This window comes from Odocoileus virginianus, chromosome 27, assembly GCF_023699985.2.
Source record: "Odocoileus virginianus isolate 20LAN1187 ecotype Illinois chromosome 27, Ovbor_1.2, whole genome shotgun sequence".
Taxonomy (NCBI): domain Eukaryota; kingdom Metazoa; phylum Chordata; class Mammalia; order Artiodactyla; family Cervidae; genus Odocoileus; species Odocoileus virginianus.
The window spans coordinates 27,805,935-27,831,320 of record NC_069700.1 but is presented as its reverse complement, the minus strand read 5'-3'; the positions used below and the strand labels follow the sequence as shown (position 1 = coordinate 27,831,320).

The 25,386-nt window shown below is 51.2% G+C and overlaps 1 protein-coding gene and 1 long non-coding RNA gene across 5 annotated transcripts; one reads left to right on the top strand and one right to left on the bottom strand.

Annotated features, from left to right (window-relative positions):
* Nucleotides 1-1,413: 1,413 nt before the first annotated feature.
* Nucleotides 1,414-19,762, top strand: CIMIP3 (ciliary microtubule inner protein 3). 4 transcript variants are annotated; one of them, XM_070456442.1, is made up of 2 exons: nucleotides 1,414-1,802; nucleotides 19,236-19,762. In XM_070456442.1, the coding sequence occupies exons 1-2, from the start codon at nucleotides 1,554-1,556 to the stop codon at nucleotides 19,563-19,565; spliced, it is 579 nt and encodes a 192-aa protein (XP_070312543.1). In that variant the 5' UTR covers nucleotides 1,414-1,553; the 3' UTR covers nucleotides 19,566-19,762. The 4 variants fall into 4 exon arrangements, with proteins under 4 accessions (XP_070312543.1, XP_020739929.2, XP_020739930.2 ...); XM_020884270.2 differs by lacking the exon at nucleotides 1,414-1,802 and adding an exon at nucleotides 13,294-13,501; XM_020884271.2 differs by lacking the exon at nucleotides 1,414-1,802 and adding an exon at nucleotides 18,300-18,447.
* Nucleotides 1,973-13,311, bottom strand: LOC110131549 (uncharacterized). The gene is made up of 3 exons (XR_011483920.1): nucleotides 13,215-13,311; nucleotides 12,900-13,034; nucleotides 1,973-11,634 (listed from the first exon to the last, which is right to left on the bottom strand). It is a non-coding gene; the product is annotated as an uncharacterized lncRNA (long non-coding RNA).
* Nucleotides 19,763-25,386: the final 5,624 nt, after the last annotated feature.

Sequence of the window (25,386 nt, the reverse complement as noted above, 5' to 3'; positions counted from 1 at the left end):
AACAGGAATAACAGTCCCTACATCACAGGCTAGATGAGGATTAAACAAGTCAACAACAGGAGGACTTTAGAATGGTACCTTGCACCTAAGAAGAGGTCAATAAATGTTTGGGATTCAGGTGAGGAGAGGTGTTTAGGCCTTACAGAGTTGTACTTGGCAGGACACATGTATTTGCTAAGTTCCTAAGCCCTGCCTCCAAACTGCCCTGGCCCTCCTACCTTTGCTCCTGCTGTTTGCTGTGGAAATGCTGGGTGCCCTTCTCTCAGCTCACATGCTAGTTCCAATCAGAGGTCACCTCTCTGTTCCTTTTGCACTTACTCTTTTATAACAAAGGCCCAGAAAGGGCTAAACGGCATTTGCTCATCTCTCTTCACCAGCCAGCTGAGATCCTTGGGTCAGAGAGAGGTGATGTCTCATTTGCCCTCTCCTGTCCGGGTGTCTTGTGTCCTGATCCTGATAAGCTGGGGGCTAACCTGAATCCAAGATCAGGGGCTGAGGCTGTGACATCCTCTGGGGGTCCCCACATTGGCCATAAAGATCAGTGAAGGTAACGGGGTGACAATGAAGGCAGGTGAGCTAAAGCAGTGATGGGTGACCCTCCTTGGACCCAGAACCTCTGATCAGACACAAGAAGTGAGTTCCTGGCCTCACCCGATTAGATTCCCTCTCAGTTATAGAAGGTACAAATTGCAGAAAGATGCAGTGATAAGATGACCCACAGGCAGAGCCCAAAGGCAGGGCAGGTATGATATTTTCAAATACTGCAGACACATCAACCCGACTCAGGGGCCAAGGGCAGCTGGCAGTCAGGAGGGGCTTCATTCATAGGCACCTGAGGTTGACCTGACAAGGGCCTGTGACCCCAGAAAGAGACTGGGTGACTGGCACAGCCTGCTATCCTGCTGGCAGTAGTGGTTCTGGGCCTCCTCAGGGTAGAGGCGGGTGTGTGGGCACCCAGATAGCAGCTCCTTCTATGCCTGCAACGCCAGGCCAGGTGAGGCCCGGCTGGGAACTGAGAGAGGGGGAACGGTGGAAGAGGAAAGAGTAGGGGTTGAAGGGACCATCCCCAAGTCCTCAGATCCAGGCAAGGCTTCAGACTCAATAGAAGTGCTGCGGGAAGGGTGAGGGAGGGCACCGCAAATCCCGGGAAGCCTTTCTGGCAACAATAAAGCAAACATAACTTCCTCCGAGGAGGGAAAACAAACACCTCGGGAGAGGGACAAGGATCAGATGCGTCCTCCCCCTCAAAGATCTCTGACCTTGCGGTGGGGAGGGGCCCCTCCTTCCCTTTCCCAGAGACCTCCCTTTGCCGAAGGCTCCTGCCCGGCCAGCGCACAGGTTCAAACGCGTCGCTTCCCCTCCGCGTTGGCGCGTCTCCCGCCCTCGCGGCCGCGGAACACCCAGAGCCCGGGGAGAGGGCCGCCCGCGCGGGGTCCCCGCGCGCTCCCGCTCCCAGCGCACTTACCGAAGCCCCGGGTCCCCTCCTCCGGGGCCTCCTGGGTGAAGATCCAGGGGGGGTTGGTGGCGTAGAGGGAGGTGGCGGGCGGGTTGGCATGCTTCTTGCCGAAGAGTTTGCTGAAAGTGCCCTGCACCGTCGGGTTCTTTTTCATGCTGCCGCCGGCCGCGCGGGCGCCGGGGGAGGACAGTCCCTCCCTCGCCTGCCCTGCTCGGGACTGGACTCCGCGCCGTCTCCCCGGGGGCCTCTACCAGGCCATGCCCCGCGCCGTCCTCCCCGCCCGCGCACCGGGCGACAGGTGCTGGGGGCGCCGCCGCTCGCCGAGAAATGCGAACTACCTGGACAGGTAAGAGGCTGCCGCTGCGCCCCGGCCCCGGCCCCGCCCCTCGGCCGCCGCCGCCCCGCCGCCCGACTCCCCCGGCTGCATTCCTGCCGCCTCCTTCCACAACTGGCCATTGTTGGCGGGTCCCGGTGGGCCGGGGAAACTCGCCCAGCCCACGCCCAGAGCGGAGACGACCCACCCCCTCCCCGCGGTGGCCTCCCGGGCCTCCTCCTCCGCCCCCTTCCCCCGAGGAAGGGAGGGGGCAGGCCGGGTCCCCGCTTCTAAGGCGGTTCGCAACCAGGACAGTCCGGAACTTGGGGAACAACTCGAGCGTCCAGCACTGGGGCGGCGGCTGGCCGCAGCGCGCACGCCGATGGCTCCTAGAGGCCCTGGAAGAGTGGGCTGGGAATCATCCATGCCTGTAAGGAAAAGCCCATAGGAAAAAAAGGGAAAAGCGATAAATAAAAGCAATAAACTAGTGTCCCAACCTGATGACTAGGGTGGAAAATATCCTCGTTGACAAGCGCCAAGAGAATGCAGGATGACTGAATCTTGGCGCGGTTTTGTTTTTACATCAAATTCTTTTTTTTCTGTGAAGTTGTGAATATATATATATATTGATTGAAATACAGTTGAATCACAACATTATATTATGTTCAGGTGTACAACATAGTGATTTAATATTTTTATAGATTATATACCATTTAAAGTTATAAAATATCAGCTATATTCCCCGTGCTGTACAATACTTCCTCGTAGCTTATTTATTTTATCCATAGTAGTTTGTGCCTCTTAATTCTCTACCCCTATTTTGTCCTTCCCTCCTTCCTTCTCCACTATTCCCCATCCCAACTATTAATAGTTTTGTTCTCTATGTCTGTGGGTCTGTTTCTGTTTTGTTACATTCATTCGCTTTATTTTTTAGATTCCACGAATAAGTGAAAACATTTAGTATTTGCTTTCTGTCTGACTTTATTTTTGTTTCATTTATTTTTATTAGTTGGAGGCTAATTTCTTTACAATATTGTAGTGGTTTTTGTCATACACTGACATGAATCAGCCATGGATTTACATGTATTTCTATCTGACTTTATATGCGTAATACTCTCTAGGTCCTTCTATGTTGTGGCAAATGATAAGTTTTCATTCTTTTTATGGCTGAGTGGTGGCTCAGTGGTGAAGAATTTGCCTACAATGCAGGAGACACAGGTTCAATCTCTGGGTCAGGGAAGATCCCCTAGAGAAGGAAATGGCAATCCACTCCAGTAGTCTTGCCTGGAAAAACCCCATGGACAGAGGAGCCTGATGGGTAACAGTCTATGGGGTCGCACAAGAGTCAGACACAACTAAGCAACTAAACAACAACAAAAGTATTCCATTGTGTGTGTAATGCATACATACTTATATGTATACTTATAAATAAAATATCTTCTTTATCCATTCATCAGTCGATAGACACTTAGGCTGTCTCCATATCTTGCCTATTGTAAATAATGCTTCTGTGAACATTGGGGTGCATATATCTTTGGAACTTTTTTTTTTTTCTCATTTTTTTCAGATATATACCTAAGAGTAGAATTGCTGGATCACATAGTAGTTCTATTTTTATTTTTTTGAGAACCTCCATACTGTTTTCCATAGTGGCTTCACCAGTTTACACTCCCACCAACAGTGTCCAAGGTTTCCCTTTCATCCTCTAAGTGAATGTAATTTTTAAAAACTTCCGGTGGTTCAGGCCCACTGAGGTTCAGTTCATTCCCCAGGGGGACGAGCTGTGCACCTTTAAGACGCTTCAGATACTATTCTAGCTTGGCCAGGGGGTGGCCTTCCACCAGGAGAAGTCCCATCAGATGAGGACCTGAGACTCTGCGTGGAAGATTGAGTCAGGCCATGGGGGCGGGGGGGTTAGATTTGAATGCTTTCTGGGCACCAGGGGTGGAAGGTTAGTGTGTGTGTGTGTGTGTGTGTGTGTGTGTGTGGCGGGGGACGGTAATCGAGTCACAGAGTTGAAGTGCTTCCCCTGAGCTATCCCATCAGAACCCCTGGCTGCATTTCCCCTCCTCTTTCTCCCAGACAGTTGGAATGGCACCCCTCTTTTACCACAGACCTTTCCCCTCCAAACTTTTCATTTTGAAAACATTGAAACAGTAAAATGACCACCTGCGCACACACACACACTTCATTTTCATTTTGCTGACGGTTCATAAGTGCGGGTATGGCACATCTCCCCACCCTGACCACTACTTCAGTATCCACTGCCTAAGATTAGGGACATTCTCCTAATGACCACAATGCAGTTATCACACATCATAAATTTAACATCGATCGATACACATTAATATCTAAAATATACTCCCTATTAAAAATTTCCCATTTATCCCTCAAGGTGTCACTTCAGTTTTTTATTTTTTTCCAACCCGCAGTTCAATCAGGATTCACACATTGTGGGACTTCCCTGGTGGTCCAGTGGCTAAGACTTCCTGCTCCCAGTGCAGGATGCCCAGATTAGATTCCTGGTCAGGGAACTTAATCCCACAAACTGCAACTAAGAGTTTGCGTGCCACAACTAAAAGGTCCCACATTCCGAAACGAAGATCCCTCATGCCGCAACTAAGACCTGGCACAGTCAAATAAATAATTTTTTTTTAAAAAAGACTCACCCATTGCATTTGATAGTCATACTCCTTTCATCTCGTAATTTAAGACAATCCTCTGCTTTTGTTTTTCATGACAGTGGCATTCTTGAAAAGTCCACTCCAGGGTCAAGGGACAGGATGAGAAGGGCCCTCAGGGCTTGTGGCTGGGAGGTCATCATTTTCCCACCAGGAGGGGAGAGATTGAGGAACAAATCGGGGGACAGAGCATCTTTAAAGACGCTGTGTTCCCCCAAATGTTTTTGACTGGTGACACATCTGTGGTCAACCTTGTCCTACCCCACCCACTCCCAGGGCACTCCTGTTCAGAGTATGTGTGGAGGCTTCCCATGCCTGTTGCCGTGCTGAAGGTTTGAGGTAATTGGAGCTAGAAGACAATTATAGAAGTCTTATTTCTACCTTGCAGGATCTTGGGGTCTCATCAGGGAACTGGATTTACATGATTCAAGGTGGCAGGCCATGATGACTAAGTACAGAACAGTGACTGCTGCCAGTGATACATACACAACAGGAATTCAGAGGAGGGAAGAATAGCCTGGGCTTCCTGGAGAGGTCCAGGAAGGCTTCTTGGAAGTACTGAGGCTTGAGCTGGCCTCTGAAGGATGACAAGGATGGTGACAGAGACAGGAAGGGCATCCACACATACCCACAGGATCCGCCCCTCCACCCCCTACCTCTACATCATGGCTCCTCCCACCGTCCACACGGGAAGGGCATAAGGGGACTCCTGATGCCGCCTCGTGCCCTGGACATTATCACAACCCAGTCACGTGCTCTAGACACTCAGGCACAAGATAGGGGCTTCCTTCTTGGAGACCTCCCACCTTGGGTAGCTCCTGGGCTCTTAGACCCTGAACCATCCCCAGGAGAGTCACCATCCAGCAACTCCATTCATACACAACTTCCACCATATAAATAATATTCTTGTTTTTAAATATTTATTTATTTGGCTGCATCAGATCTTAGCTGTGGCATGTGAAATCTCGTTCCCTGACCAGGGATCAAACCTGAGCCCTCTGCATTGGGAGCTGAGAGTCTTAGCCACCGAACCACCAGGGAAGTTCCTATAAATAATATTCTTGTGAAGGATCCAGAGAAATCAGAGACATGGTTCCTGAGTTCAAGTTGCTTTAGTCTATTTGGGGAGACAGGGAGAGACACGTGGAGAGGTGAAGGGTGAGGAGGTAAGTGAAGAGGAGGAGACTAACAATGGGATTAACAGAGATTCAGAGAAGGAGAAAACAGGGTGGGCTGGAGGATCTGAGGAGGGCAGGCAGGAAGAGCAAAGGCCTCTGCAAGGGCTCAGGGTGGTGAAACTAGGAACTGGGAGATGGAAGAGAGGTCACAGCAAGGTCAGCCAGGGTGTGACGGGCTTAAAAAGGCAGAAACAACCCAGATTGTCCAGTTAAAGATGACTGGTTAAATAAATGATGGCATAATCACACAATGGAATAATCATGCAACTCTAAAAATGAATGAGTCAGCCGGCTGTGTCCAGTTTTCTACCAGATAAACTGATAAACTGTTGACAAAACCATGTGTACGTGTGTGTGTGTGTGTGTGTGTGTGTGTGTTTTACCATTTGGGGCAGTATAGGTGGCTCAGACGGTAAAGCATCTGCCTGCCAGTGCAGGAGACCCAGGTTCGATCCCTGGGTTGGGAAGATCCCCTGGAGAAGGAAATGGCAGCCCACTCCAGCATTCTTGCCTGGAAAATCCCATGGACGGCGGAGCCTGGTAGGCTACCGTCCATGGGGTCACAAAGAGTTGGACACGACTGAGCGACTTCACTTTCACTATGTATAATCTTATCTGCTTGTATTGGCACAGAGACATTAAGGAAAGACAACCGAAGATAAAAGTGGTTACTAGGGGGACGTGGTGGGACCTGGGCAAAGAGAGTGGGAGGGAGAATTCTCACTGAATGCTGTTTTACACTTTCTAATTTTCAAACCATGGGAAATATATTTGCTGTTAAAAAATTTAAAAATAACTTGGCAGGAGAGTTTAGTCTAGAAGCACCATGGGGCTTCCCTGGTGGCTCAGTGGTAAGAATCTGCCGGCAAATCAGGAGACTCAGGTTTGATCCCTGGGTTGGAAAGATCCCCTGGAGAAGGAAATGGCAACCCACTCCAGTATTCTTGCCTGGGAAATCCCCCAGACAGAAGGGCCAGGCAGGCTACAGTCCATGGGGTCTCGAAAGAGTCAAACATGACTTAGTAACTGAACAATAACAATAACAAAAGGACCCACCACAAACCAGCCTCTGCATCACCTGGGATCTTACTAGAAATATAGAATCTCTAGCTCCATTCCAGATGTTGAGCAACCTCTTGAGATGTCCATTTGTTCATCTGTAAAATAAGCTGTTAATTTAAAATCATTATGAGATTCAGTGAGCTGTTGCATTAAGGTACCCAGCAGAAGATCTGCAATATATATTTTTTGAGAGTGTAATTTAAGCAGTTTTTTTTTAAATTTTATTGCAGTATAGTTGATTTAAAATGTTGTTAGTTTCTGCTGTACTGCAAAGTGGGTCAGTTGTATATCAAGACCCCCAGGTAATTCAGGAGCATGTTATAGTTTGAGAAGTTCAGGCCTAGAGTTGGTGGTTACCAGGTGACAGAGCAGGCAAGGGTAACCAGTGGTAACAGCTGTTTGTAAGGATCTTCAGCAGCTAGATGAAAGACCAGAGAGAAGAAGAAAGAGTAGGCTGAGGGACTGTGGGAGGCTGTGTAATTGATCAGTTAATTGCTTAATCATTTGGTTAATTGACCTAGGCAGGAGGGGATTTGGACTGGTGGTAGAAAAAGAAAAAGTTGTTAGTTTGTGGGACACTTCTTAGGAAGAAGAGAAGGGCGTGGTAAACAGCTTGCATATAGGGAAATAAAACAACTCTGAGCTCGTTTCCTCATCTGTAACATGGGAGTAATAACAGTACCCTCTCTGAGGGTCATTAGGAAGATTAAATAAAATAATAGATGTGAAGTGCCAGCACAGGGCCTGGCACCCAGGGGCCATTCCTCAAGTGTTTGCTCATTTCTTCCCCTTCTGGTCCCTTTTCCTTAGGGGTTAGCCTTGGGTGGGGGTGGAGAAAAGGGGGGAACTAGGGTGACGCATGAACATCCAGAAGGGCTTGAGGCTGCAGAGACAGCAGGGCTCTCCCTGCCCTCTACCCCCATTTCACCCAGATTCCTTTTCCAAGTTGGTGCGTGGAGAGGTGGGGGGCCGTTTCTGACAACTTTGGAGGCAGGCTCGGGGCTTGATTCTCTGTCCAGCTCAGCCCCTTGTTGTAGCCCCACCTCATCTAATGACGACATCTCACACCTGGTCCCCCAGGAAAAGAAACAGCCAAATAACAGACTCCCCTCCAAACAGCCAAAAGCCCAATCCTGTAATTAAATCCTGACTTGGCAGTTACTTAGTCACCTCCAAGAGCCGACTTTCCTGGCCGGTTCTGGAACGTGGGGTGGGATGGGGGCCCGGCAGGTGCAGTCTCCCCAGAGACCCAGCGGGCCTTTGTCAAAGTGGCGGTCTCCCCTCCGACAAAGCCAAACGCTCCTGGCTGGGGAAGTGCACTCCGCGTGCGGGAAGGGCAGGCTGAGAGACACCGAGAGTCACCGCATCCCCACCCCAGGTCTCGGTGGCGAGCTCCGCAAGGGCAAGAGTCAAAACTCCCATCATGGCAACTCCCATATCCACTGAGCTGCGAATCACCTCGTCCCACCGCATGCTCCAGGTGGGAGATGCCTTCTCCCATACCAGCTCCTGACACTGTTCCCAGCCTCCAGGGTGGAATGGGCTTCAGTCTCCACCCACCCCCTCTGCCAACCCCAGCCTTCCTCTGGGCTGGGCAGGTGCCAGGAAGTGTGGTCAGGCTAAGAGGAAGCCTGGCTAACATGGACTCCTACGTCCTGAGAAGGCGGTCAAGGTCATTACCTGGTGCCTGAGAGTATGAGGATCCAAGATCCAGCCCTGAGTGGGGAGTGGTGTGTTTGAGGGTGCTGGGGAGGGACGCATTTCCCTTCGTAACCGTGGGCTCTGTGGGTGGTACCAAGGCAGAATGGGAAAGATCCTTGCTAGGAAATAGGTTTGAATCCTGACTCTGTTGTTTAGCAAGGGTGTGACCTTGGCTGAGATACCACCGCTCTGAGCCTCAGTTTGTTCATCTGTAAAACAAGGGCTATTAATGTAGGTGGTTATGAGATTCAGTGAGATAGATAAAATACCCAGCAGAGAGTCTGACTCATGGTGGGTACTTAGTACCTCTGTGCCCTCACCCCAGTTCCCTGCCTTGACTTTGGGCATGGATGTGCTGAACAGAACAACAGACAGAACGGAGGCCCTGAGAGGCTGCACGAGAGCAGTACCCATTCAACAAAGAAGGAAAATTCATTTTCTCAAGAAGGAAAATTCCACGGGGGCCCAGGAGATGGGGTGGGGTAGGTGTTTACAAGGTTAGGCTCAAAAGCCTGGCAAAAATATTCCATTGTAAAACACATCCCACCATCTGAAATCATGTGTGTATATTTAAAAAAAAAGATTGTTTAGTACAAAAACAAAAACCCAAATCTCATGTATATTGTGACTCTAGGTAGATAAGGTGTATTTGTGAATGGACAGCCAGGGGTTCGCAGGGACCAAGACCGGGGAGCTGACTGGGAGTGTGGGGGTAGCGGGGCCGGGGAGCAGGCGGGGAATGCTAGGATGACAGGTGGGGCTTTTACTTTTCAGTAATGTGCTCTGTCGGTAGATCATTTGTCTTAACTTAAAATTCTACAAATAATAAAGAATATTATTTATTTTTTAATATTGGCCGTAAGGGTTGTTAGGTAAGAGAGCTTTCTCTCGCTGTGGCTCACAGGTGCTCTAGTTGTGGTACATGAGTTTAGATGCCCCACAGCACGTGGGATCTTAGTTCCCCGACCAGGGATCGAATCTGCATTGGAAGGCAGATTTTTTTAAACCACTGGACCACCAGAGATGTCCCAAAGAACATAATTTAGCATGGAATGTATTTTTCCTTTTTTTAAAAAAGGGACACTGGATGGGGGCCAGCATGGAGATGTGGATTTCAGTGCCACTAACCTCCTGTGAGACCATGCAGGCTTCCTGAGCCTCAGTCTCTCCATCTGTAAAGTGGGATGCTCCTGCTCATGTCCGACTCTGCGACCCCATGGACTATAGCCCGCCAGTCTGCTCTGTCCACGGGATTATCCCGATAAAAATACTGCAGTGGGTTGCCATGCCCTTCTCCAGGGGATCTTCTTGACCCAGGGATGGAAACTGCTTCTCCGTTGGCCCCTGTATTGGCAGGCAGATTCTTTACCGCTCAGTCACCTGGGAGACCCTGTGAAGTCACATGGTGCGCTCCAACACTCAGGTGTGGTTTCCCATCTGAGTAATGTGTTCGTTAGCTGGCAGAGCGGAGGCAGAACAGCAGACGAGGATCTCTGGTGCCTCCTGTGCAGGGGGCGCCCCGGGGAAAGAGAGGCGGGCACTGAATGCAGGGAGTATTTCCCCAGGGCATGGCCGTCTCCTCCGCATCAGCTCTGTGCTCTGGTTCTAGCCTTCAGGATCGGTCCCTACCCTCTAGGAATCAGCACAACCCTGCACACTTTTCACGTGTTCTGAAGACCAACACTTGAATGGGGACTTTGAGCCCTGAGTGTGTTTCCATGCACCCTCTCGTGGGTCCATCTTGTCTCTCCCTCTCTTCCTGAGACCTGAAAGTAATAGCAGCTGCATCTACCATTCACTGAGCATCTTTGCTGTGTGAGGCACAGGGCCGAGTGGACTATGTGCATTAACCCAATATCATCTTCTAAAAGTGTTTTTTTTTTTCATTTATTTTTTGGCCACGCCACATGGCACATGGGAGTTTAGTTTCCTGACCAGGGATCAAACCCGCGCCCCCTGCAGTGGAAGTGTGGAGTCTTCCTAACCACTGGACCACCAGGGAAGTCCCAACCTACTACCAGCAAGTCAGCTCTACAAAGGAAGAGGACAATACATCCATGTTGTGGATGGAGGGAAAAAGACTTCAAATGACATCTATTGTTGTTTAGTCGCTAAGTCACGTCCAACTCTTTTATGACCCCATGGGCTCTGGCTCGCCAGGCTCCTCTGTCCATGGTATTCTCCAGACAAGAATATTGAAATGGGTTGCCATTTCCTCCTCCAGGGGATCTTCCCTGACCCAAGGGTCGAACCCGAGTCTCCTGCATTGGCAGGCAGATTCTTTACCAGTGAGTCTTCAGGGAAGCCCCAAATGACACCTACTCATACCCTGTGACCAGTCGATTCTCTCTTAGGAGTAGGCCCCAAAGAAACCTTCACCCTGGTCCATAAGGGCCTGTGGATGTAATGTCATTGCAGTGCTGTTTGTGGAGATGGGGAGTTGGAGATACCTGGGAGGAAAAACATACAGAGCCTTTTGGAAGCAAGGAATGAGGCTCAAGCAGCAACATGGATGGATCTTAAAAACAGAAGGTAGCGATCAAAGTAAACAACAGAATGAGATCTGGAACACACAAAACCACTTATGTAAATGAACACTACCTGCACAGAAAACAATATGTATTTTGAAAACACATTTGAACAAGAAGATACTTATTAAGAACATTAGAATAGCTGCCTCTGGTGGGCGTGGGTGGAGAGTGTGGTTGGAGATTGGAGATAAAGAGGGAAAATTAATATAACAAGAGAGGAAGCCTTCATGGACCAATGGTGATAAGGCACCCTGATGTGAGCTGTAGGAATAGCTCAGTCGTTTGTATTTGAAGTCCAGCAAAGGAAACTCAAGTAAGGATCAGAGAGGTTAAGTAATTTGTCCAAATCACACAGCAGACAAGGAGGAGTAGAAAGAGGATGTTCGAATAAGTAGGCTACTTGAAGCAAGACAGTGGCAGGACCCTGGAAGCCACATGTCTGCACTGTTAACAGCAAAGAGGGCAGGAGGGACAGAGGGACAGAGGACAGGTGTGTGTGGCAAAGGGTAGGGATCTCCACAAGTCAGCCCGGCGTGTCACCAGCTCTCCCCATCCTTCCCAAACACCCACTGAGTGCTGTGGGGTACAGATCACCCGCCTTACCTTCCAGGAATTATGATGAGGAATAAAATGAGCTCATGCTGGGGGTGTGGCAGAGAAGTCAGAAAGGGTGGGCTTCCAGGAGGCAGGACTGATTCAGTGCTGTCTGGGGCTTAGAAATGATAATAACTGTATAACTCAGGCCCTCCTCCCCACCCTCTCCCAAGCAAGATACCATCTGCCCAGAGCCTTGGAGATCCCAGATCAGAGGCTCCACCAGGGCAGCCCTTCTTCCCCGCTCCTCCCTGCCTGCCTCCCCTCCTGGTCGCTCCCATCTTCTCCAGAAATTAGGGGTCATTACCACTAGGGTGTGAGATCTGAGCACAGTGTACAAGTCATTAACACCCCAACTCCCAGTCCGCCTGGGGGCCCCAAAGTCTACACCACACTCAACAGGCAGTGCTGACGGTGCCAGGAAGGAAACAGTCCTGCGCCCAGCCCTGGCCAGTGGGCGGAGGGCAGGAAGTCACCAGCTGTTCTGCCTCCCTCACCCTGGGCCTCCTCCTTTCCTCCCTCACTGACCCAGGGAGAAGCACAGGGCAGTCCGACATGGGGCATTTCTGATACGTTCCTGGAAGTCTGATGTTGGGGAGATCGGGCCCGAAGGAGGTGTGTTGGGGGGAGACATCTGGGTTTGAAGATGGCAAGAGGGCAGCCCATTCAGCCACCTACCCCTCAATACAGTTACCCACCCACACATAATAATAGCCAGTTTTCTTTTTGTGTTTGTTTTTTTTCAGTCACATCGTGTGTAATGTGGATCTTAGATCCCAAACCAGGGATCGAACTCATGCCCCCTGCATTGGAAGCACAGAGTTTTAACCACTAGACCAGGAAAGTCCAATAATAGCTAATATTTATTGAGTGCTTCCTCTGTGCCAGGCACTGTCCTAAGTGTGTTGCCCTACTCTATTATTAGTAGTTAGGGACCTTTAGTCCAACCATTTTACAGATGAGTAAACAGAAGTACAGACAGGTCAGTTATTTATACTCGCCCAAGGTCACACAACTAGTAAAATGGTAGAGCCAGGATTCAAGCTCATAAAGTTTGGCTTTGAGCCTGAAGTCCCATCCTCTATACAACAACCCACCATCTATCCGCATGGACCATCTTCCCATCCACTCACCCGTGGCCACCCCACCTAACCACCTGTCTACTCACTCATCCATCCATCCCTTCATCTTCTAACCCCTTGTTTGAAGAGGTTTAGGAAAGGGAACAGCAAATTCAAAGACTTAGAAGGGAGAGAGCAGGGCATGTTAAGAAAGTAGCTGCTACACAGAGTGAGGGAAAAGATAGCAAGAGATGAGACTAAGAAGGTGACCAGGGCTCAAATCAGGAGGGTCTGCTCATCCACCATCTATCGACCTACTCACATCCATCCACCTCCCACGCTGCTCTCCTACTGCTCTGTCCATTCATGTGTCCATCCATGAGTTGATGTGTCCATCCATCCATCTGCCCATCCATCCATCCATCCATCCATCCATCCATCATCCTTCATTCCTATACTTGAGAAGGCAGACAGAGAGGAAGAAAGCGAATAGAGAGTTAGCCGGCTACATTTCTTCCATGCCAGTGATTTCTTGTGACCTTTTGGGGAGCTGGGGGGACATTAGGACTCCCCAAGGTACCTGAATAAACAGAATGATTTCCCCCACTCTCCTCTCACCCCACTACCCATAGCTCACCAGTCCTGGGCACCATGGGAAGAAGGAATCGCAGAGTGACTAGGTATTAAGGTTCGAAGAACCATCCAGACCTTGTAACTTCTGCCCCCAGCCCTGCCCCGTATCTCCTCAGGAAGATAGAAGGAATTATGTTGTCAAAGCGGTGTCACAATGCCCCCAGCCCCATACAAGTTCTCCCTAGCTTGGTGTCCCAGACCCTCCCAAGAGTCCCTGAATACCTCTGGAGCCCTTGGCCGCCAAAAGTTCCATCTCACCACCAAGGAAGGTGCTGGTCAAGGATGTTCCAGGTGAGATGCATCATGGTGTGGGATCAGGGCAGCCCAAAGTGGCAAGAAGTTTGATTGGCAGAAAGGAGGGTGAAGGCCCCTGCCCAGCCCACCTGTGCTTCTACCAAAGGTTTAGGTGCCAATGACTCCTGTTCCCCAGCTGTGGAGCTGTCCTAGTCTCCCCGGGTGGGGGTGGGGTGGGCGGAGGGCAGGTGACCACCATTCAGCTCCTTTGGTCTCTGCCCCTTCACTTCCCCGAGAGGCTTCCTGGACCGTTAGTTTGCATGGCCCCACCTCCTAGGCACACTTGTGATAAGTAATAATGCTGGTCAACGTTTACTGAGAGCTAAAGATGTCCAGGCGCCTTAAGGAGAGTATCTCATTAACTCATCATAACCCTATGAGATAGAGTTTCTGTTATCCTTCGTAGATGGGAAAATAGGCAGAGTGTATTATAAATGACCGGAGAGACTCCCCTGGTGGTCCGGTGGTTAGGACTCTGAGCTGCCACTGCAGGGTACAAGAGTTCGATCCCTGGCTGGGGGACTAAGATTCTGCACGCAGCGTGGTGTGGCCAAAAATAAATAAATAAATTACCGGAAGAGCAGGTACCCAGTGGGTGGTACAGGCTTCCTGAGGAAGCCAAGGCCCCCCCACTTGGCCTCCTCACTGACTCCCTTCAGAGTCCCCATCCCCCCACTGAAGGCAAATAAGTGCTCATAAAGCTTCGGGGGAGCATGTGTGACACCTCCATGTAACTTCTGGATGGGACTGATGATAATTACCACTTTCTTTTATAGCTCCCACAATTCATGGCACCCCCACCACAAGCTGTGCAGTACATAGCCTTATTAGCCCCATTTTGCAGATGAGGCAAGTCAAGCTCAAAGAGGTTCAATGACTTGCCTGAGGATGCCTGACCTGTAAGGGCAGAGTCAGGTCCTGAGCTTAGACCTTCAAACTCCAAAGCCCGGGCACATTTCCAGCATCAGGTGCCCTGGGAGGCTTCACCAGCTGCCTCACCCAGTGCTATTTGCATTTTGACAGGGCACAAGGCCTTCCACGAAAAAGGGAGGTGCTAATGGTGGCATGTCAGGCGCAAGCTAGGCCAGCAGATGGGCAGGGGCCGGAAGAGGGGCCTGAAGTATTGGACCTCATCTCACATACGAAGTCTTCTTGCCCTACTCAGAAAGCGCCACCCTGAAGCCTCCCTCTTCCCCACTCTTGGCCTGGGTATAAGGGACAAATGTATGCATGATATATCTAAAAAGCCTGGGTGGGTCTGCCTGCGGGTGTAGGGGTTATGGAAAGAGGGCGTCAGATTCCTTCCTTTGGCTCTTAACCAAAAACTCAAGTGAAAACAGGGGAGTGCGATTCAGCAAGGAGCAAAAGGGCTGGTGGGACCTTCTCCTTGCCCTTTAAACTTCATTGCCCCCTGTGGAATGGGAGGAGTGGGAGGCTTGAGGCAGCAGAAAGCAGATAGGGGAGATGGGGGCCTTCCTTCCACCTCTAAACTCGTTTTCTCGACCTCAGCATTGTTGAGCTGATGGTTCTTTGTCATGGGCGGGGCAGGGGAGGCTGGTGTCCTGTAGGATGTTTGGCAGCATCCTTGGCCTCTGGACACCAGTAGCACCTCCCAGTTGTGACCACTGAAAATGTCTCCCTGCATTGCCACATGTCCCCCTGGGGTGGGGTGGGCGAGGAAATACCCCCCACCCCCTCCGTGTGAACCACTTCTCTAAATGCACACACTGTGCATTTGACAGGGAGGACCTGAGAGGGGAGGAGATGGTTAAATGAAACCAGATGTTAACCTGGAAAGTATGCAGTCGGGCCCCACCCTCCCTCCAGAGCTGGCTGTGCTGGGCTGAGCATGGGATGGGGTGTTCTCAGCTTAGTCACCTGGAACCTGGCTGGGCCCCGGAAGGGGCGGAACGAGGCTGGGGCTGCCGGGCTTCCTCCTCCTCTTCCCATCCGCCGCCTCCTTTCTCTCTTCCTCCTCCCTTGCTCCTTCCCAGGACGGTCCCTCTGCCCCAATTCCTATGTGAGCCTCATCCCTGGATGTGCTGGGGGTCCTGGGTTGCCCAAGCAGGGTCCCAAGTATAGCGGCAGCAGCAGCTGGGGCATAGCTGACGGGAGACTCAGGGTCTGGGCTGGGACGGAGCAGAAGAGGAGGATTCAAACCCTGGCTCCTGCACTAACTGGTCATTAATTGTGAAACTTCTGCAAGGTTCTTACACGCCACTCACTAGCCATGTGCACTTAGACCAAGCTTGGCTTCCTTGGAGCCTCAGTTTCTGCATTAGAAAGACAGGAGGCTCCTCTGTCCATGGGGATTCTGCAGACAAGAATACTGGAGTGGGTTGCCATGCCCTCCTCCAGGGGATCTTTCCAACCCAGGGATTGAACTCACGGCTCCTGCATTGCAGGTGGATTCTTTATCATCTGAGCCACCAGGGAAACCAGAAAGATGGGAATAACATCTCACAATGGCTCTTTGGGGCTTTTGGTCAGTGGTTAGTCCCTGGCAGTTGGTAGATTCTCGATCCTATTAGGAAAGAGTGTTGCAAGCCCTTCCCCTTGCAGGAAGAACCCCCCACAACAATTCTCAAAGCACCTGCCTCTGTCACCTCTCACACCAGCTCCGGAGCCTGAGGGGCAAGGCCCAGGAGGCCTAGAGCTGCTGGGGAGCAGGGGCTGGTGGGGGGCGGGGCCTCTGCTGTTCCCTGTCTCCGCAGGCACAGGCTGAGCCTCCCCGCCATGTCAGGAGGACCAGAAGCCCGCATCCTCGGATTCAGGCTTAACACAAAAAACCCGAGCCACTTGTGTGGCCCAGGAAAGGAAAATTCTACAACTCCAAGCTATCAGCCTCAATTCTGAGGGAAAGGAAACTGTCATGGACTCTATAGCACTGATTCTCACCACCCTTGGAAGGACCTGGCAATACCGAGAGATGCTCTCAGCTGTCACAATTGGCGGGGGGTGCTAGTGGGCAGAGGCCAGGGCTGATGCTAAGCATCCCTTGACACACAGGACAGCCCTATACCAAAGATGTATCCAGCCCAAAGTGTCAACGGGGCCGAGACTGAGAAGCACTGTTCCCAGGGCTTCATATTTGTGTTCATATGAGTAGTGTCTCTGCTATTTGTACACCCAGAGCCGGGTGCGTAAGAGGAGCACGAATGGATAGAACAACTGATGTCACATCCTCAGCTGCGCTGAGAGATAATTCATAGAATAAACCTCAGACTCCTGGGGTGTCATCCTGTCTGTGCCAGGTCCAAGGACCCAGAACCAAAACCCAGCATTCAAAACCCCACAGTGTCCCCGCCACACCCGGGACATCAGGCCACCCTCTCTGACCAGCGAGCCTGGGGCCTGGAGAGGGGTTGCCCTAGCTGCTCACCTGCCTCCCAGCACATCCAGCAAGGGGCCAGCAAGATGATGAAATGAGAACAGAAATGAATTGGCAGGCCCCATCCCCACAATGCTGTGGACACGGCATGTATCGTGGGGTACAGCATGTGGCCCCTGGAGTCAGCCAGGCCTGGGTCCCCATCGCAGCCTAGCTCCTCACCAGTCACATGACCCTAAACTTGGGAATACCCTTCTGATTTCTGTTTTCTCAATTATAAACGGGGCTCATAACGATACCTTCCTTAAAGGGTTAATGTGAGGACTCTCAGAGGAAATCCACTGAAAGAGCTCGGGGCTGTGCTCATGGGTGGTGGTGAAAAACGACCACGGATTGTGACTCTTCATACCTCATTCCCAGTGTGAGCCCCAAGGCTGAGCCTGGACGGGTCTGGGGGGGCTGCTGACTGCTTGTGCACCCCTCTCACCAGCTTGGCTGTGTGCCAGCACTGGCTTGAGCCCCGGGGACCCAAGTGAATAGGGTGTGGTGCTGACCTCTGAGAGCAGTGTACAGGCTGCTGGGACTTTAGCCAGAGCCTGGAAGGACCACTATTTGGGATGAAGATGAGGCAAGCACAGGACCTAGGGCGCAAAATATTTGAAAGGAAACACTCACTGTGTCCTTTCATGGGTCTGTATACGAGCCCCTCCTGAAAATGCATAGCCTTGCCTCACCCTAATTCCAGCCCAGCAAAGGACCACATCCCGGGAGGAGGGCCTAAAGGCACGGAGGATGGTGAGATGGGTGCAGAGGGCACAGCATCAGAGGCTTCCTGGAGGAGGTGTCATGAGAGCTGCTGGCATGGGAGGATAAGGGAGAATTTTGAAGGGCAAGGCTGAGGGTCATATATTGCTAGGTGGGAACCTATGGGAGCAGAGACTGCTTTGGAGAAAAACCCTGGGCAAGTGTGAGTTGGGCAAATAGTTTATAAATTAAACACAACAGAACGTACATTATGATTTGAGTATTGGGGATTTCTTTTGTCAGATGGCAGGGGTTCAACTTCCAATAGCTCTACAGCTGGGGTTTCCCTGGGGCCTCTGCAAATGGGACATGGGTGGTCTTGAGAGTTCCAGCCTGGGGGAGTGCAACAGAGCGGCCTGACACTCAGGGATCTCAGACTTCGGGTTGTTCCATCACAGCTATGAAGATTCCTAGTGAGAGGGCACCCAGGATCCTGGAGATGGTACAGGGGCTCAAAGGTGAGGAAGATGTTTCAGTCACAGGGTGGTCAAGGAGGGTAGCAACACAGGACCAAATAAATGTCAGTACCATGGGATAAAGGCTGCAACAGGGAACTCCTAGGAGGGTGGACCTCCATATCCAATCACCCAAGAGTGGTTATGAAGGGCAGACATTGTTGGGTGGGAGACACAATCTGTAACAATGAGAAGTGTTCTAAATTAGAACGGGGCTGGCTGGTTGGAAGGCCAATGACCCCTTACTAGAATCCAGTTCTGCTGAACCAATAGTTATTGAGCGTTCGCTCAATGTCTTGGTCTGGAGTAAGAGAAGGAGTAGGATTTTGGAGGCTATTATGTCAAGGGTAAGGGTAAGAGAGAGCTGCTCTTTAGGGGCTCAGGGCTGAACAGGAAAGAGTATCCCTGATGGGTGGGAGGGAGGGCAGGCTAGTTTTGGGGGACAGCCTGAGCAAAGGTAAAACTGCCTGAAAGGATCAAGTGTGACCAGGAAGTGACAGGCAGACTGGATAGCTGGAACTCAGGGTTTGGGGGAGCCCTGTCCTTCCGGGCTGGGGACTTGGTCTTTATTTTCTGGGCAGCAAAAGATGCTTTGAGGACAAGCCATACATTCTGGTCATTAATATATTGGGTTGGTCCAAAAGTTCGTTCAGGGTTTTCAGTAGGACATTATGGACTTTGGGGCCAACCCAATAGAGACTAATTCAGAGTGTGAAGCATAGGCTGGGAAAGCAAGAGATAAAGAAACAGGAAGAGTTGGTAGAAAACTGGAGTCACCTTGTAGGAGAGAGGATGGAGGCCTGATGGACAGGTGGCAGAGGCCAGGGAGAGAAGGATGTGAGGGACATTGATGGACAGACCAGACGTAGGGGGAAGGGGCAGGGGTGGGGTTGGGGATGACCCCCGGGTTCCCAGCCTCTGAGCTGGTCGAGGTCTCCAAGAAGCAAACCCAGGTTTGTAGAAGCAGGTCAGGTTGTGGAGCTTGAAGGCTTTCTCCTGCCTGCAAGTGTCTAGCTCCAGGGCCAGCAGAGCTGGGCTCCAGGGGTAGCTCTGTGGGCCTCTCAGCAGTGCCCCTGCCCCCTCCCTCCTGCCCTTGGCCCTCGCGAAGTCCCCGGCTCTCCCCTTCTTTCCTTCCTCCCAGGACTCACAGAAATCCTCAGTACCCAGTCATGGGCCGAAGACGCCATCAGGCCAAAAGGTGAAGGCTCCACACCGTCCCCTGTCCTTGTCATGGAAGCAGGACCGTGAGCGGACTCTGGCAGCAGCCTATGTGCCGGTGGTGGTGGACCCCAGAGGGCAGAATCCAGACAAGCTCAGGTTCAATTTCTACACCTCCCAGTACTCCAACTCCCTGAACCCCTTCTACACCTTGCAGAAGCCCACGTGTGGCTACCTATACCGCCGGGACACCGACCACACCCGCAAGCGCTTCGACGTGCCTCCTGCCAACCTGGTCTTGTGGCGCTCGTAGGCCTGTGCCAGTCAGGAGCCCCCTACCCTGCACCCTCACCCCCATGATGCTGGGTCCCCAAGGGGAAGGGCTGCTCCCTCCCGGAGGAGCAGAAAGTGCCCAGGCTAGGACGGCTGTGCCCTGCCCACTGTCAACAATGGCAAAGGGAGGTCTCGCTTTTCAGCAGCAATTAAAGTTTCTTCTTCCTTTCCCTGGCATCTGAATGGGTGGCTGTGGGTTGGTAAACTGAGGCCACAGGGATGTTGTAAGCAGGGTTATGGCCAGAGGTGCCCAAAGACTTGGAAGGACCTAATTCTCATCAGCTCACCCCAAGAGTAACCCCAACTCCCCTGCAGAGCCTGAGTCCCAAGCAAAGCCCATGCTGGCCACACCCTGTCTGTGCTCCCAGTTTGGCAACCTCTCCAATAACAAGAAAGAGCTACATCAATCGACCATGATCTGGGGTTGGAGCAGGCACTGGGGAGGGGGGATGTCCTGCAGGGAGTGAACCTGATCTCCAGGGAGCCTCCTCTCTAGCTCCTAGTTTTACATAAAACTGCCTCTTCTGACTGGTAGTGTTTTTGGTGAGGGATGGACTTCCCATCTCAAGTCTCCCTTCTGGTCCAGCAGAGCTGATGCTGATGTTAGTTAGGCTCATGGGCCGAGGTTCACGGAGAAGGAGAGTAAAAGCGCAGTGCGCTTGACTCCGAGCCAGAGTGAGTCCCTGGTCACTGCCGCCCAAGGCTGGATCCAATGGCCTGCTGGCGCCAGCTTCAACTGGCCTGTGGGAGCTGGCAGTGGGCAGCTCCCGACTCCACAATCAGTGACTTCACGCTGGTAGCTTGAAACCAGCACAGTGGAAGTATTTACACCCTGGAAACCAGCAAACATCTATAAAACAGGATTTCTTTTTTCCAATAGAGCCAGTAGTTAAATATTTACCAGCAGACAACTGAGTGATTCCAACTGGTTTCATTTCTAGGAATCATGTCTTATTGCAGGTAGAATAGTGGATTCAGTGGTGCATACTTCTAGGGCACAGGAGAAAAGGGGGCTGGTGTGGGATGAAGAGACAGGATGCTGGGGACCCAGACAAGCAACCAATGCACTGGCCAGATTTCCCTGGACACCTTTCTCTGAAAAGAAGATGGCAAGCCAGAGAAAAAGGATGAGAGGGTGTCCTAAATATCACCTAACAGCAAAGGATCCAGGTTTTCCTATGTATTATATTTGAAGTAGGCTGTCTTTCAAATTAGAGGCTTTCCTTGAATGTCTAGTGATCCCTGGCTGGAAGCAGGCCATTTGGCATCTGTATCAAGTCTCTCCTTCCTGGTTGCCATTGTTCATGGAGCCAGTGTGGGAAGGAGCTGGGCAGGGGTCTCACTTTTCATAGGCACACTTTGCCATAACTTCCTGTTTTCCAGAGCAGCCCTTCTCTCCTCTCGAGCTATCTCTCAAGGCTAGAGCTTGTCCAGTTCAAGTCTGAGAATAACCTTTCCCCAGGGCCAGGAGGAGAGAGATGACACCTTAAGATGTCTGTTCTGCTACCTTGAGGAGGGCCTCTGGGGAACTAGTTGCTCCTGACACAAACTTCCCACCAGTACCCCTACTTCTGCCACCTGTCCTGCACCCCAGCCCCTACGGCACCTTCTGTGCCTATCTCCTGAGCTTCCAGAGTCCTGTGGTGGGAATTTAAGATTTTATTTATTTTTAATTTATGTGGCTGCACTGGGTCTCAGCTGCTGCACTGGGGATCTCTGTGGCAGCATGCGAACTCTTAGTCGTGGCCAGTGGGATCCAGTTCCCTGACCAAGGATTGAACCCAAGCAGCCTGCACTAGGAGCATGGAGTCTTAGCTACTGGACCACCAGGGTCCAGCTCTCTAGCACTCAGGTTTCAACTAGCAGGTCTCCTGCTCTCTAGCACTCAGGTTTCAGCTTTCCACACTCTGGTAAGGCACCACTCGCCCATCTGTTTCTCTCGTCCAAAATTTTTATTAGAACCTCTCATCTGCTGTCTTCTTCCTCTTGGTCTCTCTGGATCTGCAGCTTTTAGAAATGAATTGCCATTTCAGCGTGCTTTTCAAAAGAGGCAGAGATAAATGCAAGTTTTCAGTCTACACACAACCCAAAGCTGTACCTCTCAACAGTCATCCCACAGACACTGGGTGAACACCTAGCGCATGCTGGAGCCTTGGGCTACAAAGATGAACAAGAACCATCTCTGCGCCACCAGACCCGACAGTCTCGAGGAGTGGGGGCGGGGCCCGTATCTGCACGCGCTCAACTGACGCCTCCCCCACCCCCGCTCCTGGAGAAGGTCGTCCCCTAGAGGTTCACCTTGGTAAAGCACCCTCCACCGACGCTTGCAGGACACCTTGACAGAAGCCAGCCAAGGTGCCAGGTCGGTCTGGGCGGGACAGTCTCTGGAGGCCCAGAACCTGTGTTCCGGGCTCTGTTGTGTTTCTGTGGAGGTGGCCAGTGGGCACACGGGCACGTTGGAGCGAGTCAGTCGGGACTGGGGTTGCCACCCCTCCCATTCCTTCCGGGCATGGCTTCTGCCTCTACACCCCTGCCCGCCATGCTCCCGCTCCTTGGCATCATTCAGCCCCGTGGGTCCTCTCACTCTGGTGTGGCATCTGTCCTGGGAAGGAGTCCTGCAGACAGAGCAGCCAGGGGAGGCCACGGTCCTCTCTCACGCGGCCACAGCATGAGCCTTCCGCTCAGACCCTCGGTACTCCTCCCACGGGTCCGTCTCCTCCTCTCATGTGTTCATCCCTTCCTGGATGCCTCGCTATGGAGCCCCGTCTCCCTGACTTGGCACCTGTGTCTCTGGGGGAGGGATGGGGAGCAGGACTGCGAGAGCCCCTGCGAGGGAGAGGCTGGCCTCTGGGGCTGGGTGGCCGTGGGTTCCATTCGCACCTTGGGCTGGAATGAGGGGTGGGCCCCACAGCCAGCGGGAGCGAGCTCCCTGTTGGGGGATTGCTCAGACAGAGGGCCACAGGGAAGGCGCTAGACTCAGGGGCTTATATATCCTCGAGATTCATCCAGCCTTTCCCCCAGAGACTTATTTTCGTCCCCAGCTGTGTGGCTTGTGGGAATCTTAGTTTCCTGACCAGGGGAAAGGCTGGTGTGCTGCAGTCCATGGGGTCACAAAGAGTCGGATAGGACTGAGCGACTGAACTGAACTGACCAGAGGTTGAACCCTGGGCTTTTGGCAGTGAAAGTGTGGAGTCCTAACCATTGGACAGGAAGTTCCCTTTCCCAGCGATTTGACGACTTAGCCTAAAAGCAAGAATTTAACATGGAAAAACTTTGGTACATCACCACTTAAAAATTTTGTGAACCTGAGAATGTGATTTTTCTGCCCCCAATTCCTCCCGTCTCACATGGAAATAATAGCATCCATCCCACAGGACTGTCTTGAGCCTGTTCATCAAGCTTAACCTGGTGTTTCAGACATAAAAGCTCTAGTCTGTGTTAGCTCTCTTGAATCTTTTCTTATCATCTTATCATTCATTCATTCAATAATGTTTTATTGAGCCCCTCCCAGTGAAATGTTACTCTCGGAAAGATAATTGAGGGGGGGTGTAATGAAGGAACTGTTCACAGATAAGTGGGCATGGTTAAGGGACTGATGATATGCCCAGAGGGTAGCAGCAGAGGGAAGCCCTTCTTACCCCTAAGCCTGAGGGGTAGAGGGACGAGGCTTTGTCACAGGAGCCTGGAGAGAGTTCTAGCAGGAGCTGTAGCTGAAGGTCAAAGAAAACAACCAGGACCCAAACTGTGGCCCAGCAGGGAGGGAGGGGAACAGATACCCAGCCTTGGTCTCTTTCCATCCTCTAATCTCCTAGCAGTGCTTCCCAAAGGATGAACCTAGCTTGAAGCCAGAGGGTCAGGGAACCCAGGTGATCCCGTCCACAGGTTTCATCCTCCTGGGGCTCAGAGCAGACCAACAAAGGTAGAGAAGGAGTGAGGGAGGGGCCCACAGCATAACCAGCACATGACCATGTGGGATCCATGCTACTGGGTGCTGGAGTGTTGTAAAAAAATGAGGAAGACAGAGGAGCTTGCTCTGGAGAGCTTGCTGGATTCCTGAGGACAGGCTGGTAATAACCAGCTGCTTATAATTCCAGAAAGAAATGAGTGTTTTGTCTATGTTATTGTAAAAGTGTGACTGTCATAGACTATAAAGTGAGCTGTCATGATTTCCACCTGTTGTTCCTGCCTTTGTACAGTCCCCTCCCTCTGAGTGTGAGTGAGACCCGTGACTTGCTTCTACTCCACAGACTATGGCAAAGGTGATGGGTGTCACTTCCTTGATGAGGTTCCATTATCTGAGATTCCATTTTAGCAGATTACAGAGAGGATCTCCTCGCTGACCTGATAAAATAAGCAGCCATGTCGAGGAGTCGATGTAACAAGGAACTGTGGGCAGCTCCTAGAAACTTGGGGCAGCTTCTCGGACCTGAGAGTGTCCTCCAGACAATATCGAGCAGAGAGCTGTGGCTTCCGTCCTACAGTCACAGGAAATGAGTTCTACCAAAGACCTGGATGAAGTAGAAGTGAATGCTTCCCCAGTCAAGCCTTCAGATGAAAATGTAGCCCAGATGGTCCCTTGATTCAAGCCTTGTGAAGTCCTGGGCAGAGGACCCCGTTGAGCCATGCCTAGACTCCTGGTCCACAGAAGCTGTGAGGTAATAAATGTGCATAGTTTGAAGTTGATGACTTTGTGGGTAATTTGTTATGCAATGTAGAATACTAATAGAACACATAAGCAATATGTCAGAGTGCTGAGGCAGGGAAGGTGAAGTCTGCAGAGATTCAGAAGGCTTCACAGAGGAGGTAGCTTTTGTGCTCACACATGAAGAGTGAGAAGGATATGAGCAGAGATGGAAAGACGAGCTGTCACCTCCTCTTTGACTTCTTCATTTCAAACCCTGGGCCTGAGAGGACTCTGCAAGGGCATGAATCCTAGCCTGGGTCCCAAGCAAAATAAAGGGAGGAGCCCTCTCTGCCCTCTCATCCCTGGAAAAAACCATGCTCCAGAGAATCTGATCAAAGAAGACAGATCCCAGTGTCCCCCTCCCTGCAGTGCACCCTAAGTTGATCGTTTTAGGTGAAAGAGAAGTAAAACAGTCCCATTTGATTCTTTTTTCAAAAATGGTTATCTTCTGTTTATGTGAGCAACATATGTACATTATGAACTGTTATTTTTAAATTTTCTACTTATTTTGGCTATGCAGCATGGCTTGCAGGATCTTAGTTCCCCGACCAGGAATTGAACCTTGGCCTTAGGCAATGAAAACACCATGTTCTAACCATTGAACTGCTGGGGAATTCCCATGAACCATTTTTTGAGATGCAGATTTTTTTTTTTTTTAAGCAGAGATGAAAAATCACTGGTGATCTCATAACTTAGAGATGACCCTGTTAACATTTTGGTGGTTTCCTTCTCATCATAGGTATCATGTTCACAAGTGACAAGGACAACAGTATTGACATCACTCTCGTCTCAGTCTTTCTCTCTCTCTGGGCTTCTGAAGGGGCGTTCTTAACTCAGGTCCTTTGGATGAACTTTCTCAGGATAATGGGCAAAAAGAGCTGTAGAACTGGAAAGGAGACCATCTAGTGGATAATGGAAAGGAAGAAAACTGCTCCCTGGGGGAAAATCAGATCTGAGAAGGCAGACAGACCTGGTCCAGAGCACATAGCCACCAACCCCATCCCATCCTTAGTTATATCTGGCAGATGCCTGTAGAACAGGGCCAGAGAAACAGCCCCCAGAGGCTCCTCTGTTCCCAGGGAGCTTTGTCTCATTCCATCTGAAGCATCTTGGTTAA

Excerpts from the sequence above, each read along its gene's own strand:
- CIMIP3 (XM_070456442.1), top strand. The coding sequence starts at position 1,554 with ATGCTTCTTGCCGAAGAGTTTGCTGAAAGTGCCCTGCACCGTCGGGTT. Across the intron at positions 1,803-19,235 it reads AATGCGAACTACCTGGACAG|GACTCACAGAAATCCTCAGT; the intron begins GTAAGAGGCTGC and ends CCTTCCTCCCAG.